The following is a 22,052-nucleotide window of genomic DNA, read 5'->3' on the forward strand; positions in this document are numbered from 1 at the left end:
TCAGAACCATCACAGAAGTATTACTGAATTTCAAATAGAAAACTGAAAAAAAGATACAAAAGGATCAAGTACCTGGTTCCATTAACATGGTTACTGATAAAAGTCACATTTTCCTCATTATTACACATGCATGTAAGATGAAGAAAAAGTGTAGAAAGTAATAAAAATGTGTCACCTTCCCCCTCCCTCATCCCACATCTTTCTGGGCATAAATTAAGCCTTACAAATGAAAAGGCTACTCTGTGACATGCAATTTTTCTTTTAATTAAAAAGCTGGCTGTGTTGTGTTACATTACAAAAATGTCCACATGCATAAATCTAAAAAAAGCCCCAAAATCTACTGTAAATCTACAACATACTAATGATTTACATTTGACTGCTGATTCGCATTATGTAGAAGTCTTAGATTTGGTAAAGCATCGTAACAATGTAGGAAGGCATCTACATCTTTAAACTCTGGACTTGTATTTGCTTTTTAAATTTTCCTATAAAATTGCATGAAGGCTAAATAGAGAGGCTTCCTATCATAAAATTCCAAAATCTTGATATGTCATCACTGTCTAGGTCATTCACTTACAAATATTGCCCTTTAAAAGCACGCATTTCTAATTGTTCCATGTTCTGTGAACTGCACTTCTACACATCTGATCTTTTAAATTATTCATGGAAATATCAGATATGATAGGAAGACAAACCTGAGATACATTTGAAGTACAACAGTATAACTTGCTAACTCCTTCATTAATAAAGAAAACCTCTCTGAAAAGCCTTCCCAAGCTTTTCCCTGTTTTTTGTTTTAACAACAAATTCAGAAACATGTGCAATTTTATCTTGACATGAGTAGACTTCAAAGCACTGTGATCTCGTCTGATAGGTGTAGGAATTTCTGCATAATCATTACAGTAACTTTAAGAGTCTTTTCCACCCTGCTGTAAAGGTCAGAAAAAAGCTGCAAACTAGGAGGGGAATAGCATATCACCAGAGTGATGTGTCTGAAGCTTTTCAGAATAGGTTGTTTCTCCCTCCTTCCAAGTGTCTGTCTGTCTCCATTTTCTTCTAACAGCTCACAAAACGTAGTCAGTTTTATACCAAGTTAAAGAGTCACATCGGCTTAGTACTAGTCTTTCTATGCAGTATTCGACTTGCTGAGTTCCTGCCTGATAGCTAGAGAAAAAAAAAAAAAAGAAAAATCAAAATCCAATAGTCAAAGTCAAGGCAGAAAGACAAAATATATAACTGACCTCTTACAGAAGGCTCACCCTGTTCCAACACTCATATCGTGAATAGCCTATACATGAGATAGCTTCATGTGGCTTCAGACAAGTGCCATTCTCAACCAGGAAATACCCTTTTTCCTCCTATAACATTTTTGTAACCATCTTATTTTTCAGTTCTGCATTGCCTGCAAGTGCACAACCTTACCTGATGACAATCACTACCACTGGCATTACCAAGGAGCGTATGTGTCAGCTCATTTATTTTAATCTTTCGTTTGTTTGTTTAAGAGAAGCCTCAAGGCTCTCCCTTGTTTGCATCGTACTGTTCTACAAGGCTGTGGCACACAGCGCAGTCAAAATATACGGAAAAGCACTGCATTATCTGTAGCCCAAAAACAGACAGCTTTTCTACTACGTCACTTGATGACATTTGATATTTTACCAGCAGTAGTATCAGTTCAATGTAAGTTCCCCCTCCTCCCCTTTCACTAGTTTGTCACTTTCCACGAAGCCAAGAAAACACCCACCAAGGTAGTAAAATACAGTTTTTTATCTACTTCTTGATTGGTGGACCTTTAAGATTGTTCTTTCTCAACAATTTCCCTTATTCACAGAAGACTACTTAGGAAAATATCTTCTGCTAAAATAAAAATGAAAATAATGAGAATTCTTTTCTTTGACTCTTACATTACAGACCAAAGCGGAAAAGCTGGAAGCACATTCCTAGTCTGAATATGACCAGTTTTGAAATACACACCTCAGAAGCTCTGGATTATTTAAAAATAATCCACCTAGCACAACACCATACAAGGATAACTGCAAATCATTCAAATACAGATTCCTACAATCACTTGTAAAAGATACTACTTGGTGTCAATGTGCAGTTAAAACAAAAAACACAGGAGGGAAATTGTACAAGCACATCAATCTAACAGGTGTGGCACAAATGACAGTATGCCAGACTAACAACAGATCTACTTCTACCAATGTACCAATCTCAGGCACATTGTATTTATGGCATTGTGCACCTGCAGCTCCATAATCCTAACACTGAACAGCAGCAGCAAACAGGTTGATACCTACCATCAATGAGTTCTTCCTTTAATTTCGTTAACTCCTTCCTCATTTCATCTAAAATGTCCTGCGGTGTCAGAGCATAAATAACAGATTAGTTTTGCAACATGAACAGATTAGTTTTGCCACCTGTAATTTTCTGCAGAGAGAAACTAGAAATTTTTCCAACCTTTAATCAACCTTTAACCCTTCTGAAATGCATAACTCAGCCTTTATCTTCCAAGTTAATCCTGCAAACCTAAAGCATCCCTAAAACAATCTTACTGCAGGTATAATGAAGAAAAAAACCCACGTTCCGTAGGAGTCCTACAAATCGATTCCTGTAGAACTTATGAGAGGACAAGAGACATACCGAAATTAGGAATGCAAAAAAGTAGCTAACTAAAAACTGCAAGCCATGGAAACATTAAAAGAAAAAAAAAAAGAAAAAAAAAATAGGGATCAAGTTATTTATCAAGGTATTTCCAGTCGCCAAGTGAAATGCTAGCGAATGAAGGTGATGAAGAGCCATCCCCCGCTTGCTATTTTCCCCATCCTTTCATCTAAATGGTGTTAACTGATGATTTGGTGAAAACCTTTTTCCAAGCAGAGGTGGGGGGTAGAGTCTGTTTCTGCAGGGGAGACTGTCACCTCCTGGCCAAATCTGCAGTCAGCAGCAACCACCACGCACAAAAAACCTCAACACAATAAAAAAATAAAAGGCAGCTAAGGCAGCTAGACTGCTACCATCAGTGTTTCATGAAAGCTGTACCAAGAGTATCTACCACAAACTCTCACGAGATGACAAAACATGAGTACCCCTTGAACTAGATTCTGAAACACGCCCCTCACATGCTCCAGAATCACATGGACAGAACCCGATCTAGAACTCTCTGCCTAGCCAGAGCCTGGTGTAGAACAATCACTTGGGCTAGAACCTGATCTAGAACCACTCATTGAGCCAGAACACAACCTATAACCAACCACCACACTGGATCTCACTCTACAGCCAACCACTGAGCTGGAACCTGCTCCAAAACTCCCTTCCCCAGTCAGAGACCAGCTCATTGATCCAAACACTGCTTGTGGAAGATCCCCCAGTTCCAGCTCTGCAATTCACACCTCCTCTAAAAACCACTGCCACCAACAAAAGCCAAGGCCCTATAACCAACAAAGTCTGGAACCCACCCACCATAAAACCAATGATCTCTCTACAGCCTCCTGAATGCAGAGCGCCCCGGCAACAGCCAGAACATCACATGGCACTTTTCAAGGACAAGGATCCAACTTCAGCAGAGCCTTGCCTTGAAAAGAGGCAGATCACACCAATACACTGCATGCTCATAGTCTCTGTCAGAAAAGTACCTAGCACCATCTCAACATGCTCCCCAAGAGAAGGAGCTTCCACCAGCTCAACATGGACAAATGTGGTCAAAAAACAGTACCAAGACCTCAGACATGACTCCCCGTACCACAAAACTCAGATTGGCACTTAGAAAGTGCTACTACTGCCTTTGCCCAAGCCTCACTCACAGCAAGCCACCAGCAGGGTCAGCTACCCCTTGCATACACCCCCCCTGCTTCAAGAACGTCATATAGACCAAGGACACCATGCCGAAATGCTGCTCACCCATGGGGATCAGCTTTCCCTGCTGCACATTGGCCTCACAGTTCCTAAAGGTTACTAGATGCACCATGAAGCACAACAGGGCAAAAATACTTCTTGGTAGGCAGAGGAACACAAACACCTCACACCTACTCGCTCCTCTGGGGACTCCTGTTCTTAGAGGTGTGGAACATCTGCTCAGTCTAGAGATCACTCATGCTCTTAACTGTTAGCTCCTGTCTTCATACAAGTCACAAGAGATCCCCTGACAGGACTCTGGTAGCACAGGTTTGTCTGTTTGGCAAGTGCACTTGACAAAGGCCTGTCACCTACAGGTAACTGCTGTCAAACATCCTATAGCGTTTTTTCCTCATCTAACAGAAGGTGGCTGCTGCCTTCTTCCCACAAGACTCGACTCTGCTCTTAGCCAGGATGGCTACACCAAAGGTGGTATCGCTTGGATGCTCTTTCATCACCAAACTCATAACCATGAGTACCCACAATTGATATTAAAACATGGTGATACTTGTTCTGCTAGAACTGCTCTGAGGGCGTGTTGTTCGTTTGTTTGGGTAGAGAGAAAAGGTTTTCCAGACAAACCAGATTCCCAGTTCCAGATAATATCAACACCATTCTGCGTGTCCTGTCTAATGCAAAAGCAGGAATAAGCATCTGTGAGAAAGTAATGGGGCTGTGTAAGTTGCTATCCTACAATTACAGCTCCTAAGAACACTGAAACACGTCTCGTGAAAAATAATGACTAATAATCACTAAATCATTATTTAAATTTGGAACTAGTTAACAAAACAGTTAAAATTTTACATTCAAAGTATTATATACGTACCTGCTTCAATCTGTCATAATCTAGACCTTCTGACTGTACTCCATTGGCACTGGGTTGCCCCGTTGGTGTAGATTTTGGTCTGCAGGACAAAAACACATCCATGTATTACTGCCCACTCATTATTACAGGATACATAGGACTTGCCCATCAAACTTGCTAACATTTGTCTATCGAAATGATAGTAAAGAATCAGAATGAAAAAAAGAGTTGGGAGTGGGAGGGTGGGAAAATGAGACCCAAAATACCACACAGAATAGAAAGCAACAACCAAGAACATTTTCCACACACTAGAGATATTAATTACCATAAGAGTTATTAGTTCAAAACAAGAACTTTAAGTAGCAGACAGATTTCACTGTCATTGGTTTCTGCCTTTTTTCATAACGGGTGTGAAAAGCTGAATATCTTCAAATGCCAAACGCTTTCCCTCTTCCCTTTTCAATTGCTTACTCATTTCAAAAGAGGTTTTCTCAAAGAAAAACTCCCACTAACTAATGATTTCATGCTGATGCTGCAACTGTATGAATGCTGTGGAATCACCTTGGCAGATTTTCAACATCTGAAAGTACAAGGCTTGAGCAACCTTATCTAACTCCCTTGCAACCTAAATTACTCTAACAATTGCTTTCTAAAGCTACTGCTTAGAGAGGTGGTGGAGTTTCCTTCTCTGGAGACACTCAAAACCCGCCTGGACATGATCCTGTGTGATCTGCTCTGGGTGAACCTGCTTTAGCAGGTGGGTTGGACTAGATGATCTCCAGAGGTCCCTTCCAACCCAAACAATTCTGTGATTCTGTGAAAGCAAATACTGTAACAGTAACCAGATTTATAAAGATATTACTTCTGGTGGTTTGGACTATGTCATGTTCAATGTTTGTGTATGTACTGTTCTCCAAAGACATAAAAAACTTGCTTACCAATATTATCTTGCATTTTTAACACGCATTCCAGAAGAAGGGGGTTTTCTACCTTCTCACTTCTCTTTTCTGATCCCCTGCTTATACAAGGTGTAACTCAGACTGATATATGTACTACACTTCCACAGGGCCTTGCATACAGACAGCTATGAACCTGGATGCTAACAACAGGAATAGAGAAATGGTTCTCCAAAGCAGGGATGGATGGATGGAGTAGGAGCAAAGAGAGAGGAATGTTCTGCTCTTCTTGATTACTGACAGTTCATGTCAGGAGGTTTTCGCAATGTTTAGATTATCACAGTATGCTAATGCTAAGGTAGGGCAGGGTATTAGTAGACTAAGCTGGGTTCTATTTCACTGTCCTTGTATGTGGCATTATTGAACAAAAAAAACCAGCCTGGACTGAACTCAGTGCCCCACTCCAAAATTCTTACATAGGAAGAATTCAGTAAACACTGCATTTTTCTGGATTCATTATCTGAAAGTGCAGCCTTACTTATTACAATGGAAAGTGGTCAGGAACAACAAAAAAAGACAAACCAGGAGAAAAGGCACAGTTCTGCACTTTATCTTTTCTCAAATACACAGTATAAATCTTTTTTCAGAATAAAGCAGAATGTGCGAGGGGCACAAGCAGTACAGCCATTGTTTTATTTTTTCCATTTATTTATGCATTTTTCATTTTGCTGACACAAAAAAGCTGTGTTCTCGCTCAGAAAACAAAAAATAGTGAACCTATATATTAGTTTGTTTTTACAAAACTACTACCTTCGGCTTTCATGCATCTTCCCTTACAAAACTGTGATTCATCCATGAAGAAATTATCTGATTACACTGTCTTTATTTGGTACAAGCAGAAGGAGTCTCATACTGGATTGTCTTGATGACTTTTATAATCTGTCAGGACTATGTTCTTGTTTGCTAACTGAAGGAAAACACTTGAAATGTGACTCCCAACAGAAAAGGTCATGCACACTAAAACGTTGTTTTGATAAAACAGAAACTTTCCAGGTTTGCACTCTCTAGCACATACTTTTATCTCTTCTAAGTTCCCAGTGTGAAAAGTATTAAGAAACAACATGGGACACAAGTTGCCTATTTTTCTCCATGTAATCTGTAATAGGGGATGCCTGTGCCACTGAAGAGCCTGGTGCATTAAAAAATTCATGAAAACCTTCATATACACTCATAGCTACTGAGTAATTCTGGTGAAAGGCCATTTTAAATTGGTACGTCTGAGCCCATTCATCTCTTCAAAAGGCAGTTAGCTCCAGTGTGGGTGGCAGAACCTCTTGACAATTTTTTCAATGCTTCGTGATTATTTCTGTGCACTGACAAATTAGTTATGTCAATCTTAGTCACACCTATTTAGGACAAAACTGACAGCAGTTAACTATGCAAAACAGAGGCAGCAGAAGGGAATGTGTAACTCTCCCTTTGCTGCTGGACTTTGCATCAGAGAGGTGCAGGAACATCCTGTGTTGTATATCAGTTTGGTTCTTCACCTGGAATCACAATATTCAATTGCTACAGCTGTTTAGACAATCAAAACATAAGTTCCAAGAGAGAAATTGCTAACATTATTATTACTCCTTGAAACACATCAAAATGAAATACATGATCCATCAAGTAAGACAGTTGACAAAATATTCAATAATTTGATAGTGGAAGAAGCTGGAATATAGAATTCACCTTGTAACCACCAGAAGATCTACAGCGAGTGCTAATGCTATGAAGACAAACCACAGTTTGGGATCTTTTACAAAACTCTTCAGTTCCGAGTTCCTTATGAAAGAATTCCTTGCTCAAAAAACATTTATCAAGATGAGATCTTTGGCAATTGCTACTTTATCACATACCTGATACTTAATGTGTTACTTGCAGTTTACACCTGAAACTGTGAACACGGACTTTAAGCAGAATAGCATGAGTTCTTCATTTTTCCACATATAGCTCCTGTTCATTCCCATTCACCATCCCTTTGTTCCCGTACACTATGGCATTACAGCCTACACTCTGTGGGACTGCAAAAAGAATCTGTCCTCCCAAACACAACTCCTGACAAGTGGTAACGCAGACCTACTACGTGCCTTAATGGAAGAACCCAAACAAGGATGCACTTTAATATTTGCATAAAATTACTTATGACTTTAATATTTTAATGAAATTACTTTGAAGAAGAGGTCTTCACATCTAGACTGCTTCTTGTTTCCTTTGCTTCAGATCTTTAGAATTAAGAGGCAGCTTTACCACTCATATGCCATATACTCCTGCTAGATGTCAAACAGCTCAACAGGAAAGCCTCTTTATAAACTCTACTACTCAAGTCTTAAGACTGTATTCCATTTTTGCTTCCTGAAATGCAAGGCATTCTTCACTCAAATATGGAAGACCACAATTTGTAAACTAGATAATTATCCCCTTTTCCCTTCATCAGATTGCTCAGAAGATTAACGGTGAATGCAGTTGCCATTAAGAAAAGGATTAACTACTGAAATTTGGTGAATAAAACGTCTCAGTCACTTGATCCCAAGATGGCTAAAGAGCTCTCCCATGTGGTTTTTCATAGCATTGCCTAACAGGAGGATGAGCCTTGGCAGGCCCTAGAACACCTTAAATCAAACATGCAAGATAAATATTTTATTCATGCCAACATGCAGAATACACCACCCAAGATCAGTAACTGAAAGGGGAACTTTTCATACAAAAGATTAAGTAGTCACCACAATGAGTGCCTCTATGAAAAAGAAAGCTGGAATTTGACTCAGTAATTCTGAGGGGCTCTGTAACACATTTACCTGCAGAAAGCTCATAAAACCTAAAGGCTTTTGATGTCAGTATTTTATGAATAACACTACAGAGAGTGAAACTGAGATCTACATCTTAAAATACATGCAATGTTAATTCTAATTTGTGAATATGTTCCCAACAGAAACATTAATTTATGTTTAACAAGTCTTTTTTTTCTTCCCTTTCATATGTTTAAGTCAGGCAAAATCTATTTGATGCCTTTACTTAATTTGTGAAAAGCAAGCGTAAAAACTTACCTGGATAATTAACTGCTATTCCTGTGTATCTAAACTTACATTTTTGAAAATCTGCTTCTCCAAATACTGCAAGTGGTTCACTAAAATCCTGGTATATGCACCAGGAATTTGTACCTTTGCAGGTAGCGATTCTCAAAAATCCAGTATCTAATATGAATTCTGAGCTGGTTCTTAAGCCATTTCAATTTGCCTTTGACACCACCTGCTTTTAACCAGTCCAAATATGGGCTCAACTGGACAAAATGTGAAAAGAAACCTGGTGATGTGTGTGGTGATTACCAATCCATGTAGAAAAAGTCCAACCCTGAACTGGTCAAAATGGTTATTACAAAGTCTCGAGTCCCAACAGGATGATACCTGTTTAATGAATCATAGAACCTGTTTTCAGATGCAAGCAGATTTTTCCACGGAGATTCCCGTCTATGAAGGGGAGAAACACTACCTTAACAAACTATAATGGGTCTTAATTATGTTCAGCTTTAGCACCTTAAATACCATGGAGTTTAACTAGTTATGTTCCACAAGTTCTATTTGAATGTTTCAGGAAATATTAAAACCATGTAGCTTAAGTCTTTTCACAGCCTGCTACAAAAAAAGACCTGATCTTAAACAGGACACCAGTTATTTTAAAATACTTAGAACATTGATTCTGAATAACAACTCCTTTATTGTCTACCTATTTGGAAGCTTTGAAGAGAACATTTTGCTTACTTGACTATTTCTTAGGCATGCTTTGTTTAATTCCCATAAATGACTCTCACCCTCTCAGTACAGGTCAGAAGCAGGTTCTTGAAGCTTAGAAGGTGAAAGATATCCCCTTTTGGCAAACATGGTATTGGTGTTTCAAACAGCAGCACCCTTTGATTAACTCACTCAAAAGAAAGTTACTCTAACAAGCTGCTTGCTGAGATAGACTTGGTAACTGTAGAGAATTCATGAAAATGCAGAGATATTCAAGAGAGATTTCTATTAATATCTTATTTCTGAGTCCATGAAATACTCCTCATCCTGGCAGGGCAAACTGTCAACACTGACTAGAAAACTGTACCAGCAGTCTTAAAATATATGCTATGGCACATCCAACAGGTTATGACAGCGCTCAAAAAAAATACTGACATTCAATAAACATGGAATTCTTATTTTGGAAGTACTTTTAGAGTATACACCCAGTGAGGTTCTCATCAAGCTGAATTCTGTCAACATTTTCCATTGGATGACTGAAGACAAAAGCTTGATGGAGAGATTTTCTTCATATACCTCAAGAGCAGCCTCAAAATGTCTGTACTCCTCCCTAGGTCAGAAAACTTTTTAAACAGCCCTCGGTAACCTCTGAATTTCACTGACTGAAACAAGATCGATGAAATAGGCTTCTTAAAACTGTTTACAGGAAGCTAAGGCTGTAAGGACGGGCAGAACAAAGACTTAAGGACATCCCAGACTCCCCAAAGGAGTCCGATATGGGAAGTTGCCCTATTTATTGATCTCTTCACTTTCTTCAATTGCTTATCCATAGGGTATCTATAGCCAAAGGGTCAGGTCAGCAAATGTCTTAAACAATGCAAAATCTAAAATACTCTTTAGGATTCCTTACACGAACTATTTCTGTGACAAGTTCCCCCTCAATGCCATGTATTGATACTTTGATCTGCTTGAAAACAAGAAACCTTGGTTAAAGCAGGTAAGACCTACTGGGGAGTGAGGGGGAAGCCAAGTCTAATGGTAAAGCAGTATTTTGTTACACTGACAGTATAGCAGAGAGGACATCAACACCAATGTCACCTGTTTTTTGACAAAAACCAAAGCAAGTGACCAGAATCAAGGCTGGAGACATTTTAAGCTCCTGGACTTAGTTATTTCTGAAAGACAGACAAGGATACTGATACAGGCTGGGAGTGTTTTTACTGCTGCAGTTTAGAACTGAAGACCTCAATGGTAATCTAACCACAAGTAATGCCACTTAGAGAATAATTGGGTTTTCTTTTCTAATCACCAAATCTTGCATCGATATTTCCAACAGGCAAGGATATTAAGGAGAATTCAAGTAATTTCAAACACAGCATTCTCAAGTTTAACATGTTCTTTTCTCTTAAGAAATCCAGGTAAGTTTGTCAGATTATCATAGGTCAGAATCGTTTAACCTCTGTATGCAGAATATGCAGGAATTCTAAAACAAACCACAAGCCTTATGCTTAACGTAAACAACAAATATACCAAAAAAAAAGCTAAAGCAGCCATTTCACTCTCTTGTGTTACTGAGATGCCCACCAAAACACCCACTGCCTACCAAAGTTCCAACTGACAAGATACCAAAGATTGGTTGATGCACTGAAGGATATACAATATTTCTACACTTGTGTAGGATGGGCTTCCTTGGTTTGCTATGAGACAGCTACCAAAATCATCACAGAATCAAGTCTTACCAAGATAGCTTAAATATCTAGATAACCATTCTATCACTAGCACACAAATAGGAAGGAGAGAAGCTATTCACTAGATTTACCGCAGAGTATATGAATCACAGCACTGTGTTTGGTTTTCCCTTGCAGGAAATTTCAGACTTTAAAATTTAAAGAAATAGAAAGAATTAAACATTGCTGTAGGAAAACATACACCTTAATAACTGAATACACCAGCAATTGTTAGGGAATCTTTTGGGGTTTTCATTTTGACTTTTCTGTCAAAAATTCCACTTACTAGCATTCTCCAAAAGCAACTCTGCATTTCTAATTAAAACTGTCAAAAGCAGTTTCACGGCAATAATTTTAAACCCATACACTTTGCTTTAATATTAAGGTGATTTTTGCTATTTTAGTGCTGTATCTTTAGCAGCATGAGCAATAGCAGCAAACATAAGGAAAAGGTAGTGGTACAAAAGGGAGTACCTGGAGATAACAGGTGACTTGCTTCCGTTGACTGTATTTGTTCGTTCCCAAGGCTTTCTTGTTAGTTCTGGAAAACATTGTGAGAAGATTAAAAACTGTCATCTTCTATTTGTTGTGTTATTTATGCAAAGAAACTTCAAGTACCTGGCAACTGAATTCAGCTTTTTTTTTTTTTGTTACTACATTGTTTTAGTTCTTTCATGTTAAGCTACCTCCTGTTGTATTAATCTTAAATCACACCACCATTTATGTTGTGATACCATCTTAAAGTCTCAATTTTGTTCTAGACATTGTAAATGCCATTTGATTCTTAATCCAACTAGGGGAGGTCTGTCTTCATGTATTTGATTGTTTCAGTTCTGAAACACAGAATTCTGAAACTATAGCTAAATAGTCAGCTTCAAATACTGGGGGAAGATTTTTTAAGCTAAAAGAGTTTTCCTGAGCTATTAATTTTATGAAATTTATTCAGTGTCAATTTCAATGAAGCTACAGCAGGGATGATACAACCTCACACAACTAGGTATTTATTTTCCAAAGTCTTGTGCCCCAAAAGATACTTCTAGAATTGAAATACATAATTTCCCTCTTTCAAAATAACACAGACTAAAAACTAAAGGTACATTATCCTTGGATCTAGAAGAGATCGTAGTTTACGTACCATCTATGATATGAGAGACAGTTTTACTGTGCATTTCCTCCCACTCTGTGAGCAAGCACTCTGTTATACACTGCAGAAGAGGACTTTTGGGCCTAGTCTATATTTGCAGTCAAGTTTAAGAAGCCCAACCTATCTTTATACATGCTCATGCTTCACTTTGCACTATGGATCCTGCTTTCAGTTCTGCTTAGAATCCTATCCAATAAACTTTGACTCACTATCCTGAGTTTATTACAGTGATCTAAAGTCACAGGCAAAAACCAGCTCTATTGTGCAGCTTTCTGTCAACAGCAGACAGACAGAAATCACAGCCAAAACAAGGCAAACAGTTAAGGACCGTTTATTTTGTGTTCTTGCATGGTGAATGCGATCTTTTTTTCCTTTACTGGTCTCACCAAATCCCTTCCTCAAGACATACCTTTCACCAGAAATGCTTCATTCCTTACAATTTGCACAAGTTAAAACAGTCTTTCTGTAGCATGGATCATTATCACTTACTTGCTATCATTACTTACTGCAGACTTTAATGTGCCACTAATCTTGTAAGTCTTTGAGTTTTGGGGTTTGTTTGGTTTGTTCCCTTTCTTTTCTAAGGCTCAGCTGGGCAAGAAGGAAGGCAGAAATGCCCTTTCAGGGTCTCAAATGGACCAGGAAGTTCTCTGGGATGCAGCTGGGTAGTAAGAAAAAAATCTGAATTGCTGAAGTCTCCTAGCATAGCCTGTGACCCAGGCCAGTTACAGTTTACCAGTGCTAGCAATAAGCCTTAAGCTTAATTTGATATACCAGGCTTCAGGATTTGTGCTGCCATAGGAGTTATTTTAGCAGAATTTTAGCTGTATCTGCAAAACTGAGAAAAATTTTTGCTATGGCTGCAGCCTGCTCAAGGACCACGTGATTATCTTTATCTAGCTGAAACAGCAACGTTATCCAAGGTTCATATATCTGTTGCCTACCCCATGGTTTTGAGCTTTTTTTGTTTATATTATCACCTAACATGTTTTAACTTAGGTTTTACTTAGCTCTACACGACTGTGTGTTTCTTTCCATAAAAGGAATACACCATACACAGAAAAGGACTCGTGTAAGTAATCATGGTGTAACTCTCCCTGTAAACAACACGAGAGAAACTACAGCCTCTTAGAGTTGAAATATATCAAAATAAATGCAAGAAGACCCAAGCTCAGAACAGAAGAAATGTCTCCCCTTTCAACATCATACTTCTCCTGACAAGGAATGCAGAACTCTGATAGTTCACAACAGCAGCACATAGGAAGGGTTAGTGCAAACCAAAGAGGTACATGCTAGCAAGTCTACGTGTAACAATTTCAGTTATATTATTAATGGTAATTGGAGATAATTACACACATTTTTTACCTGGCCCCTGCTCAGTATGCCACGCATTCCTCTTAAACATTTAAAATGTATGTTCCAGTGATGAGGCACAGCATTATGACAGCATTTTACATCAAGAAATGAAGTGAAATCTCTCCATTAGATGGAAACAAACCTCTGGATGCATTTGACATTTATAAAAAGTTTGATGAGGCTTCTTAACATGACAACCAATTAAAAGAACCACTTCACTTCCACTGTTTTTGATTTCCCTCTTTGGTCCTGTATTATTAGAAGAAGTGTTCCAAAAGCAGTCATTTCCCCAAGCCTAACATTATCTCAGTGTTTAACAGAATGAGGCAAACTCCTATGCTAAGGGGAGAGGAGAAGGGGAGAGGAGAAGGGGAGAGGAGAAGGGGAGAGGAGAAGGGGAGAGGAGAAGGGGAGAGGAGAAAAAGATGACAAACTTGAAAACTTGATTTGTATCAAGTCATTTATTGCCTTGCAGTCTAATTTCTTTAGACTACCAGCTGCATCTTAATGCTAACTGTTTTCCAGTTATTTCCACCCAGACACACTTAGGTCCTAGCTCTCTTTTTATTGCACAGCCAGTGGCCATCTGGGTTTTTTTCACCCTCCAGCAGTGGTTTTCAATATTAAGGCCTGCAAAGCATCCAGTGGCTGAATCAGAGAACTCTATACCAAGAGCAGTGTTCCAGTGGATATTCTTTTTATGTCATCTTCTCAAACACTCCTGAACCTATTTTACAGCAAAATGCCAGGCTGTAATCATGGGAGAGGGAGAACAGGCAGTCTCCAAAATGCAGCACAGCTGACTGAGATTTGTCATCAGGTTTTATCATTATAGAGCCAGAGAGTTCACAAACCTGTGCTACTTACCAGGTGTGCTTGTTGAAGAAACCTTAGAAGTTGAAGACTCTGATTCTTCCTGATTAAAAGGCAGTGGAGGAGAACAGAGGAGGGGGAGGAGGAAGAGAGGAAAGAAAAAAACAAAACACAACCTTTGACTCTTGAATCTAACAGATTAATCTCAACTGTTAAATATTTATTTCACTTCTTGTAGAGATTTAAATGGTTCTGTTCAATTGTATGCAGAAAATGTGCGAGCACTGTGCACTTCACAATATAATGGTTATGCATATACATAAATAATCTCTCATATATACCATTAGAATCTTTCTCATAATCTATTATTGAATAATGTTAAGTAGATAAAATTTCTCAACTCACAGTTTTATCTTCTTTCTGCTCTGGTTCTGTTGATCCCTTTTCAGCAATTCTTCTCCTATAAGCAGAGACAAAAGTTACAAAGATCATCATGGCTTTAAGATGGAAGAATGTTGTTTAGTGTAATTAAAGATATATACAGCTTGATAGCGAGATAATTGAAAATTAATGTTTATAAAGGACTTTCAAAACAGTTTCAAGGGCAAAGCCCTCCTGCCAAAGTGACTGTGCAGTTCTTTCTCCTCTTGAAGTTTGTATTCCCTCCCATAATGCTGCACAAAGACTTACACAGGAATATTTGATTACACTCAAGTAAAAATGGCTATTCATGAAACGTTATTAACTTCACAAAGCAACCACACGGGCAATCTGATGTTTATTTGATCCTTAGCCAGCTACAAACAGGCACCCAAAATCCTACCTCTGTGATAACAAAGCGGCTGGAGCGCAGCAGAAACAGCTCCTTACCTCCTGGCCAGCAGGGCACTCATTTCTTCCATCAACCCGCTGCCTCCCAAGGGAAGCGGTCCATTTCCACGGCCACCGTCTGTTTTAGATGAAGCAGAGCCTCCTCCTCCTCCTCCACTTGAACTGGAGGAGTCTTCACCCTTCATAATACACAAAGTAACAGATGTGTGAATAAAATGATAGCCAACTTAATGAAAGAAGCAAAGTTCACATACAAGAAAGAAAGAACTGAGCAGTGTAGGGGAAAGGGACCTGGGGGTCCTGGTGGACAGCAGGATGACCATGAGCCAGCACTGTGCCCTTGTGGCCAGGCAGGCCAATGGCATCCTGGGGTGTATTAGAAGGGGGGTGGTTAGTAGGACGAGAGAGGTTCTCCTCCCCCTCTACTCTGCCCTGGTGAGACCTCATCTGGAATACTGTGTCCAGTTCTGGGCCCCTCAGTTCAAGAAGGACAGGGAACTGCTGGAGAGAGTCCAGCGCAGGGCAACAAAGATGATGAAGGGAGTGGAGCATCTCCCTTATGAGGAAAGGCTGAGGGAGCTGGGGCTCTTTAGCTTGGAGAAGAGGAGACTGAGGGGGGACCTCAATGTTTATAAATATATAAAGGGTGGGTGTCACGAGGATGAAGCCAGGCTCTTCTTGGTGACAACCAACAGTAAGACAAGGAGTAATGGGTGCAAACTGGAACACAAGAGGTTCCACTTAAATTTGAGAAGAAACTTCTCAGTGAGGGTGCCAGAGCCTGGAACAGGCTGCCCAGGGGGGTTGTGGAGTCTCCTTCTCTGGAGACATTCAAACCCGCCTGGACGCCTTCCTGTGTAACCTCATCTAGGTGTTCCTGCTCTGGCGGGGGGATTGGACTGGATGATCTTTTGAGGTCCCTTCCAATCCCTGACATTCTGTGATTCTGTGAACTGTATAAAAAAAAGTGATGGGCTAGTAGTATGTCCTGTAATCCTTTTGTAATAATGAATTAAGCCTATCCCGAAAGTCTTGATACTGCTATTAATCTTGAACAAGAATTACAACTAGTTCAGGAAGACAGGCTTTAGGGGCAGGAATCGGAAAAAGCAGCAGGAGTTGTATTTACCCGTGAGACTTTCCTAAGCTTGGCTCCAGCAAGCGCAGCTGCTAGTCCAGTTAAAGGGCGATTCTCTTCGGACACGAATCCCACTGAAAATCCCGAGGCGGGGAGGGGGGGAGCAGGAGGTGGAGGGGGAACAGGAGGGACTTGGCTGGGAAGCGGAGGAGGTGGCGGCGGTGGTGGCGGCGGCCCTGATGGCGGGAGTGGAGGTGGTGGTGGTGGGCCAGGAGGAGGTGGGGCTGCTACTGAAGACTGAGCTGGGCCAGGGGGCAGGGGAGGTGGGGGAGGAGGTGCAGGTGGTCCTTGGACAACACCTAGTATCAAAGAGAAAACAAATAGGCTACATTAAGAATTTAGAAAAGAAAGATCTTATTTCCCTTGAAATACTGGTTCTTTTGCTCAGCAGGTGAGACGTTAATACTGGTAAGGGTCCTTTTTATGGGCAAGAAAACACTGCAAGTTTCAATGGGAGAGAAGCATTCTTAATAAATGCACTAAAAATACTACATCAGCTATGAGAGATCGGACAGTTTCAGAGACATTTACATCCAAAACCCCTCCAGTCAGGCTCTGTGCTGCAACCAAGAAGAATCTTACATTGGGAAACAGGCAAAGCTTTTATAAAGGGTCAAGTAAAGCAGGAGCATCATATCACGTAGGAACAATACGGCGTGTTCAAATGGTGCTAAACACTGTGCCTTCTCACTGTACTAACAAGCATTTAACACACCACCCAAACATCTGAACCCTTGAACTGTTTGAGTTCCAGTGCTAATTTCTACACTGTATAAAAAGCTTTTCTCTAAAAAAACATGCCAGGAATCTACTTTAATAATTTAATACAAACACTAATTAGTGAGTTAGAAGACTGACACATTTTAAGCTGATGGGAACAAACTCTTCTGTTTTTTAAATCTACGATTCCTTTAATGCTTTAAATTCACATTGACGTGCAATACAAAATGTGTTTTGAAGAAAGAATATTCTGATGATCACTGTGTTATTATTATAGGAACAGTTTAAGAAATTGTGACTAACAAAGCAGCCCCACACACCCTCCCCTCACCTCGCTCAATCTGCCATAAACTACTAAAAATGCTTCGCAACCACCTTAAGCAACCTCTGCAGGCAGGAATGTCACACGTGAGTATTCCCTGTTTCCTTCTCTGCTAACCACTGTGTAAATGTAACAGCGTCACTCACCATCCAAGTGGACACTTTTATTTCCTACTACAAGTGAGGCCATTGCCCCTATTTTCACTCCAGGATCTACCCTGCATGGCTTGTGTGTGATGAAGCCACCGCCTGCTCATCCCCCCACAGCCCCCCTGCCCACACCTATAGCTGAGCTACTGCAGACTTACATACAAAGACCTAAATCTATTAAATCAATAGAAAAGCAAGATTCAGGTTAACAAAGACATTTACATCTCATTGGTAGAGTGTCCATTAAAACTGCTACCTGCTTAACCAAACTTTTTTTCTAAAGTCTTTTTAGCTATGCTAGGAAGACTTGTCTTCATATATATGATAGCACGCAGCCATATATCAAAATACAACCACTGTATAAAAAGAAATGCTGTAGGTGTTACACACTGCTTTCCAAATTTGAAATTACGAAAGTGGTTCAGATTACTCCTTGCTTAAGGTCATTCACGTGTCCAAAGCCACACATACGTTCTTCCATGTTGGCTGCTATCAGGAAACTAAGGATGCTGCCTGTTAACACCATGCTCCAAATAAACTAACAGTGCAACATTTACCAAGCAAGTATTTCACAAGCTCTGTTCTCGACAGCTTAGAGCTTAAGAAATCAGAATTTTACTTATGAAAGGCCACAGAATGCTGGCTCTTCTCCGCAGAGCTTTAATGTTTCCCTTACCCCTGTTTTCCAAATAGTATTTCGTTGTGGTATTAAGATCACTGCAACTTTGGAAGCATCATTATCAATTCTCCGGGGCAGTTACGGGCTTTGATACCAATCGGTTTCGACTGCATTCCTGGTTAGTGCATTAGTAGCAATAACAGAAAGCCTTACCCTGCTGGGTCGTAGGTTCAACCGGCTGAGAGGCTGCCTGCAAGCCTGGCTCAGAAGCAGAGGAGTCTCCCAGCACAGAGTTTAGAGAGTTCTCAACAGAGGCAGGGGTAGCTGCAGAGGGAGAAGGGAGAACACTAGGCTTGGATGAGGGAGTTGAGGCATTCGGGGAGTTGGGAGAAGGAGAAGCTTGAGGTCCAGAGAGTGACAGAGGCGGAAAGGAAGGCAGTGGGGGGGGAGGAGGTGGCGGAGGCGGAGTTGGACCTGAGGTAGAAGGTGGAGGAACCGGATAAGCCAGGTTTTCAGGAAGCCCGTTAGGAGCCATGGGAGACGTGGACACTTGGGTCACTGGATTGGAAGCCGACGCTGGGAGGACGGGTCTCGGACCAGTAGCTTTGCCTGGTGGACTGCTTATCATTACTGGAGGAGACGGGGGAAGAGGGGCGAAACTGGGCGCGGACCAGGCCACAGGCTTTGTGTTTGGAGGCAAAGTCGCCGGGGCATTGACAGGAGAAGGGGGCCGAGAACTTTTGTTCAGCGGACGAGGAACCGTAGCGTAATGGGGGAGAACAGGGTGGAAAGCTGAGCCTAAAGATGTAGCAAAACGCGATGCAGAGTGCCTTAGAGGCGGTGTAGGGGGAGTGGAAGTCGGTGGTGCAGAAGTCACTACAGCGTACTCCGGTGTGGCCTCCGACATTGGTGCCGAAACCGCTTTTGCATATGATGGAGGAGGTGCTGAAGGAGGCTGGCAACTGGAGTAGTCGGGAAGTGGAGTGCTATACGGGGAGTTGTCGAAAGATGGAGCTGGACAGAAGATGGAAAGCAGCAGCAAAGGCAGGATAAAAAAAGGAGAAAGAGAAAAAGGGAGCTAATGAAGCAACAAAACCAGCATTCAAACAAAATGCATAAATGTAGACTACAGTTAGTACCAGAGGATTAGGCACAAGTGAAAATACTGTTAGGAAAGTTTTACATATTATCAACAGCTGCTTTTAAATTTTACCAACTATTTTTGTGCCAACATTTGAATTTACAAGTACATCCTACAGTAAGTTTTCTCAAATCCCATCTGTGAGATGGATTAGATACAGGAGTGATTAATGAGTTTTTTTATCAGCTTTTATCTTCTTGTTTGGTTGCAAACTGCAAGCAAGTGTAGTGATCTTAACATTTGTTACAACTCCACTAACAAAATTCATACCATAGGCAGCAAGTATCATCTCTCTCTTCCCCAGAAAAAGCTCCACTGCAAACTTGGAAGTAATGGAAATAAACTATCAATAAAACCTCTGCTCTGAAGTGATTAGCTCTTACATTCTTCGATTGTTTACCATGAGCTGACTTCTCATGTAAATTGAGTTTCTTACTAAAGAACAACCAAGTGCTTGACAAAGTGTGGCATTATATTACCAAAATGAGAAAGCTTTCAGTTATCGCTGGATACATTTCCGCAGGCAGTGCATTATCTTATCTACAAATACATATAATACATTTCATTGAAATGTTACTACAATGAGAAATTAAGCAAGACTTCATACTGAAAGGCATTTCTCACACTATTGCTTTGCCTTATGTAGGTACACACCACCTATGTTAACACACTCAAGCTGATATGTTTGGTTTGGTTTTGTTTTTTCCAAATTATGTAATGAGAAAACATCTTGTTTAATAGAGCAAACAACGATAAAATATTTAGAAATTTTAACTCATCATACTTTAACCAATGTTGGAGGTGCCCAACATGATCCAAGTTCTTCAAGCAACCGGAGAATACAGCAATGGAGTGAGCAAATAGTGCAAAAAAAAATATTTCAGAGGTAATGGAAAGTTATGACAGAAAAGTCAGAGATCTTTGACTTCTTGCCATAAAAAGGAAGCAATTCTGCAAATAGAAGCCTGAAATATTGGCTGTTGTTGCACAACTGTACTCACTGCCCTTTGTTGCGTCTCTCCCACTCCATCACTCAAACACATAAAGAGTCATCTAGTACTTGAATACACTCATGCTTTGAAATTCTTACCAGCATTTGAAATTCTTCTCTCTCTTTCCCATTCCAATTGTTCCCTTTCCAACTGTTCTTGCCGTTCTCTTTCTTGCCTTTCCCGTTCAAGTCGTTCAAGTCTCTCTCGATCCTGCCTTTCCTTCTCTTGTCTCTCCCTTTCTAGGCGTTCTTGCCGTTCCCTTTCTTGTCGTTCTCTCTCCAGTTGCTCCTGTTCTAGGCGCTCTCTTTCAAGTCTTTCCCTTTCTAGCCTCTCTCTCTCCAGCCTCTCCCGTTCCATTCGTTCACGATCCAGCCTCTCCCGTTCCAGCTCCTTCTGCCTCTGTTGCTCTTGCAACTGTCTACAATCGTGAAAAAAGGAAAAAGACTAAGCTGCAAAGCAAAAACCAAAAATATCAAGCAACTATTAGGGGATAAGAGGAGACAAACTAATCAACGATCTTCGCACCAGCAAGAACAAAAGCACAGCATTTATACTTACATAAAATTCTTAATTCTACATGTTCTTTTTCTGAGCTGGATAATAGATGTATTATGCTTACAGTAAAAATAATCACATATTCAATTTCCTCTTAATTAATTTAACTTTCTGAGAGACTGCTTTCAAGAGGTAAGAATAAGAAAGCTATTGCTGATAATTTATTAACTGATGCAATCTTCCCAGTTTGGGATATGGAGTTACCTTTGTTCTTTATAAGGTATTTTATACTTGAAGCAGTAAATTAAAGTACAGTGAAATAGGACTATTACAATTTTTTTTAAAAAGCCACTCTCAAACAAATTACATTTTTCAGATGAACTACTCAGCTATTATTTATCCAAATTTTACAGAAGCATCAAAAAGTATTTTTTGTCCCTCTCCACCCGCACAGTACTACAGACACATTCAACTTAACTGTCGTCAAGATGAGAATATCCTGAAGACAGGGGAAAAGTGGACATGGTTGGAAACACTGCAGGGAGCTGGGGGGGGTTTCCAGCTCATGGCAAAGCACAGACGGGGAAGACGTGGAGAGAAGGAAAACAAGTAAAAGCCAGGCAGAGGAAATACAAAGAACTTCCTAAGGGTAAGAAGGAATCATGCAAAATTTGCTACCAAACCCACTAGGTTGGCTGAAAAAAAAAAGAACTTCCTGCAAAAATACAGTGGGAAAAGCTGTAAACAACCCCTTCCCCCTGCCCCCCTTACAACTTGTTTTATATATTTTTTTTTTTTAGTTTAAAAAGAAATTACACTCAAATAAGATACGTGTTTGTAGTCTGCTAAAATATATCTGTTTGATTTTCAAAGCTTTTTCATCTCTTGGGGGAGCTCACTACTAAAAGAAGAATTAGGTGCATCCTCCTCAAAGCTGTGGCCAGTATGTTTCTGTCAGTACATATCGCTGAAAATCTTGTTAGTTATCATCCTCTATTTGAATTCTTTTTTTCAAAAATAATGACATTTAAAAAGAAGAACTTGTATATAAAAGCACACAGCCATTTTTTCTGCCATGCTTCAGACGCAAACTGAAGAAAGCTTCTCAATAAATACAAAGCAGAGGCAGCTTTTAACTATAAAGCAAAAACAAGACCTTAATTTTGACACCTTAAGCTACTAGATACATGTTTTTCTATAGACTGCCACTAGGCAATCTTATTTGGAAAGGTCATTAGTA

At 40.1% G+C, this 22,052-nt stretch overlaps 1 protein-coding gene across 8 annotated transcripts in view; it reads right to left on the bottom strand.

Moving 5' to 3' along the window:
* Nucleotides 1-243: 243 nt before the first annotated feature.
* ENAH (ENAH actin regulator) overlaps nucleotides 244-22,052 on the bottom strand; it is a 99,953-nt gene continuing 78,144 nt past the window's right edge. For 2 of the 8 annotated variants that reach the window (XM_065630631.1, XM_065630634.1), the window contains 11 exons: nucleotides 20,416-20,735; nucleotides 18,398-19,198; nucleotides 16,366-16,673; nucleotides 15,276-15,415; nucleotides 14,811-14,865; nucleotides 14,460-14,508; nucleotides 11,567-11,633; nucleotides 9,042-9,104; nucleotides 4,721-4,799; nucleotides 2,301-2,358; nucleotides 244-1,164 (listed from right to left, as the gene is read on the bottom strand). In XM_065630631.1, coding sequence (XP_065486703.1) covers nucleotides 1,127-1,164; nucleotides 2,301-2,358; nucleotides 4,721-4,799; nucleotides 9,042-9,104; nucleotides 11,567-11,633; nucleotides 14,460-14,508; nucleotides 14,811-14,865; nucleotides 15,276-15,415; nucleotides 16,366-16,673; nucleotides 18,398-19,198; nucleotides 20,416-20,735 — 1,978 coding nt within the window. In that variant the 3' untranslated portion in view covers nucleotides 244-1,126. The remainder of the gene's footprint in view (nucleotides 1,165-2,300; nucleotides 2,359-4,720; nucleotides 4,800-9,041; nucleotides 9,105-11,566; nucleotides 11,634-14,459; nucleotides 14,509-14,810; nucleotides 14,866-15,275; nucleotides 15,416-16,365; nucleotides 16,674-18,397; nucleotides 19,199-20,415; nucleotides 20,736-22,052) is intronic. The other 6 variants (XM_065630633.1, XM_065630635.1, XM_065630638.1 and 3 more) reach the window with 6 other exon arrangements.

Source organism: Caloenas nicobarica, chromosome 3 (genome assembly GCF_036013445.1).
Source record: "Caloenas nicobarica isolate bCalNic1 chromosome 3, bCalNic1.hap1, whole genome shotgun sequence".
NCBI lineage: Eukaryota > Metazoa > Chordata > Aves > Columbiformes > Columbidae > Caloenas > Caloenas nicobarica.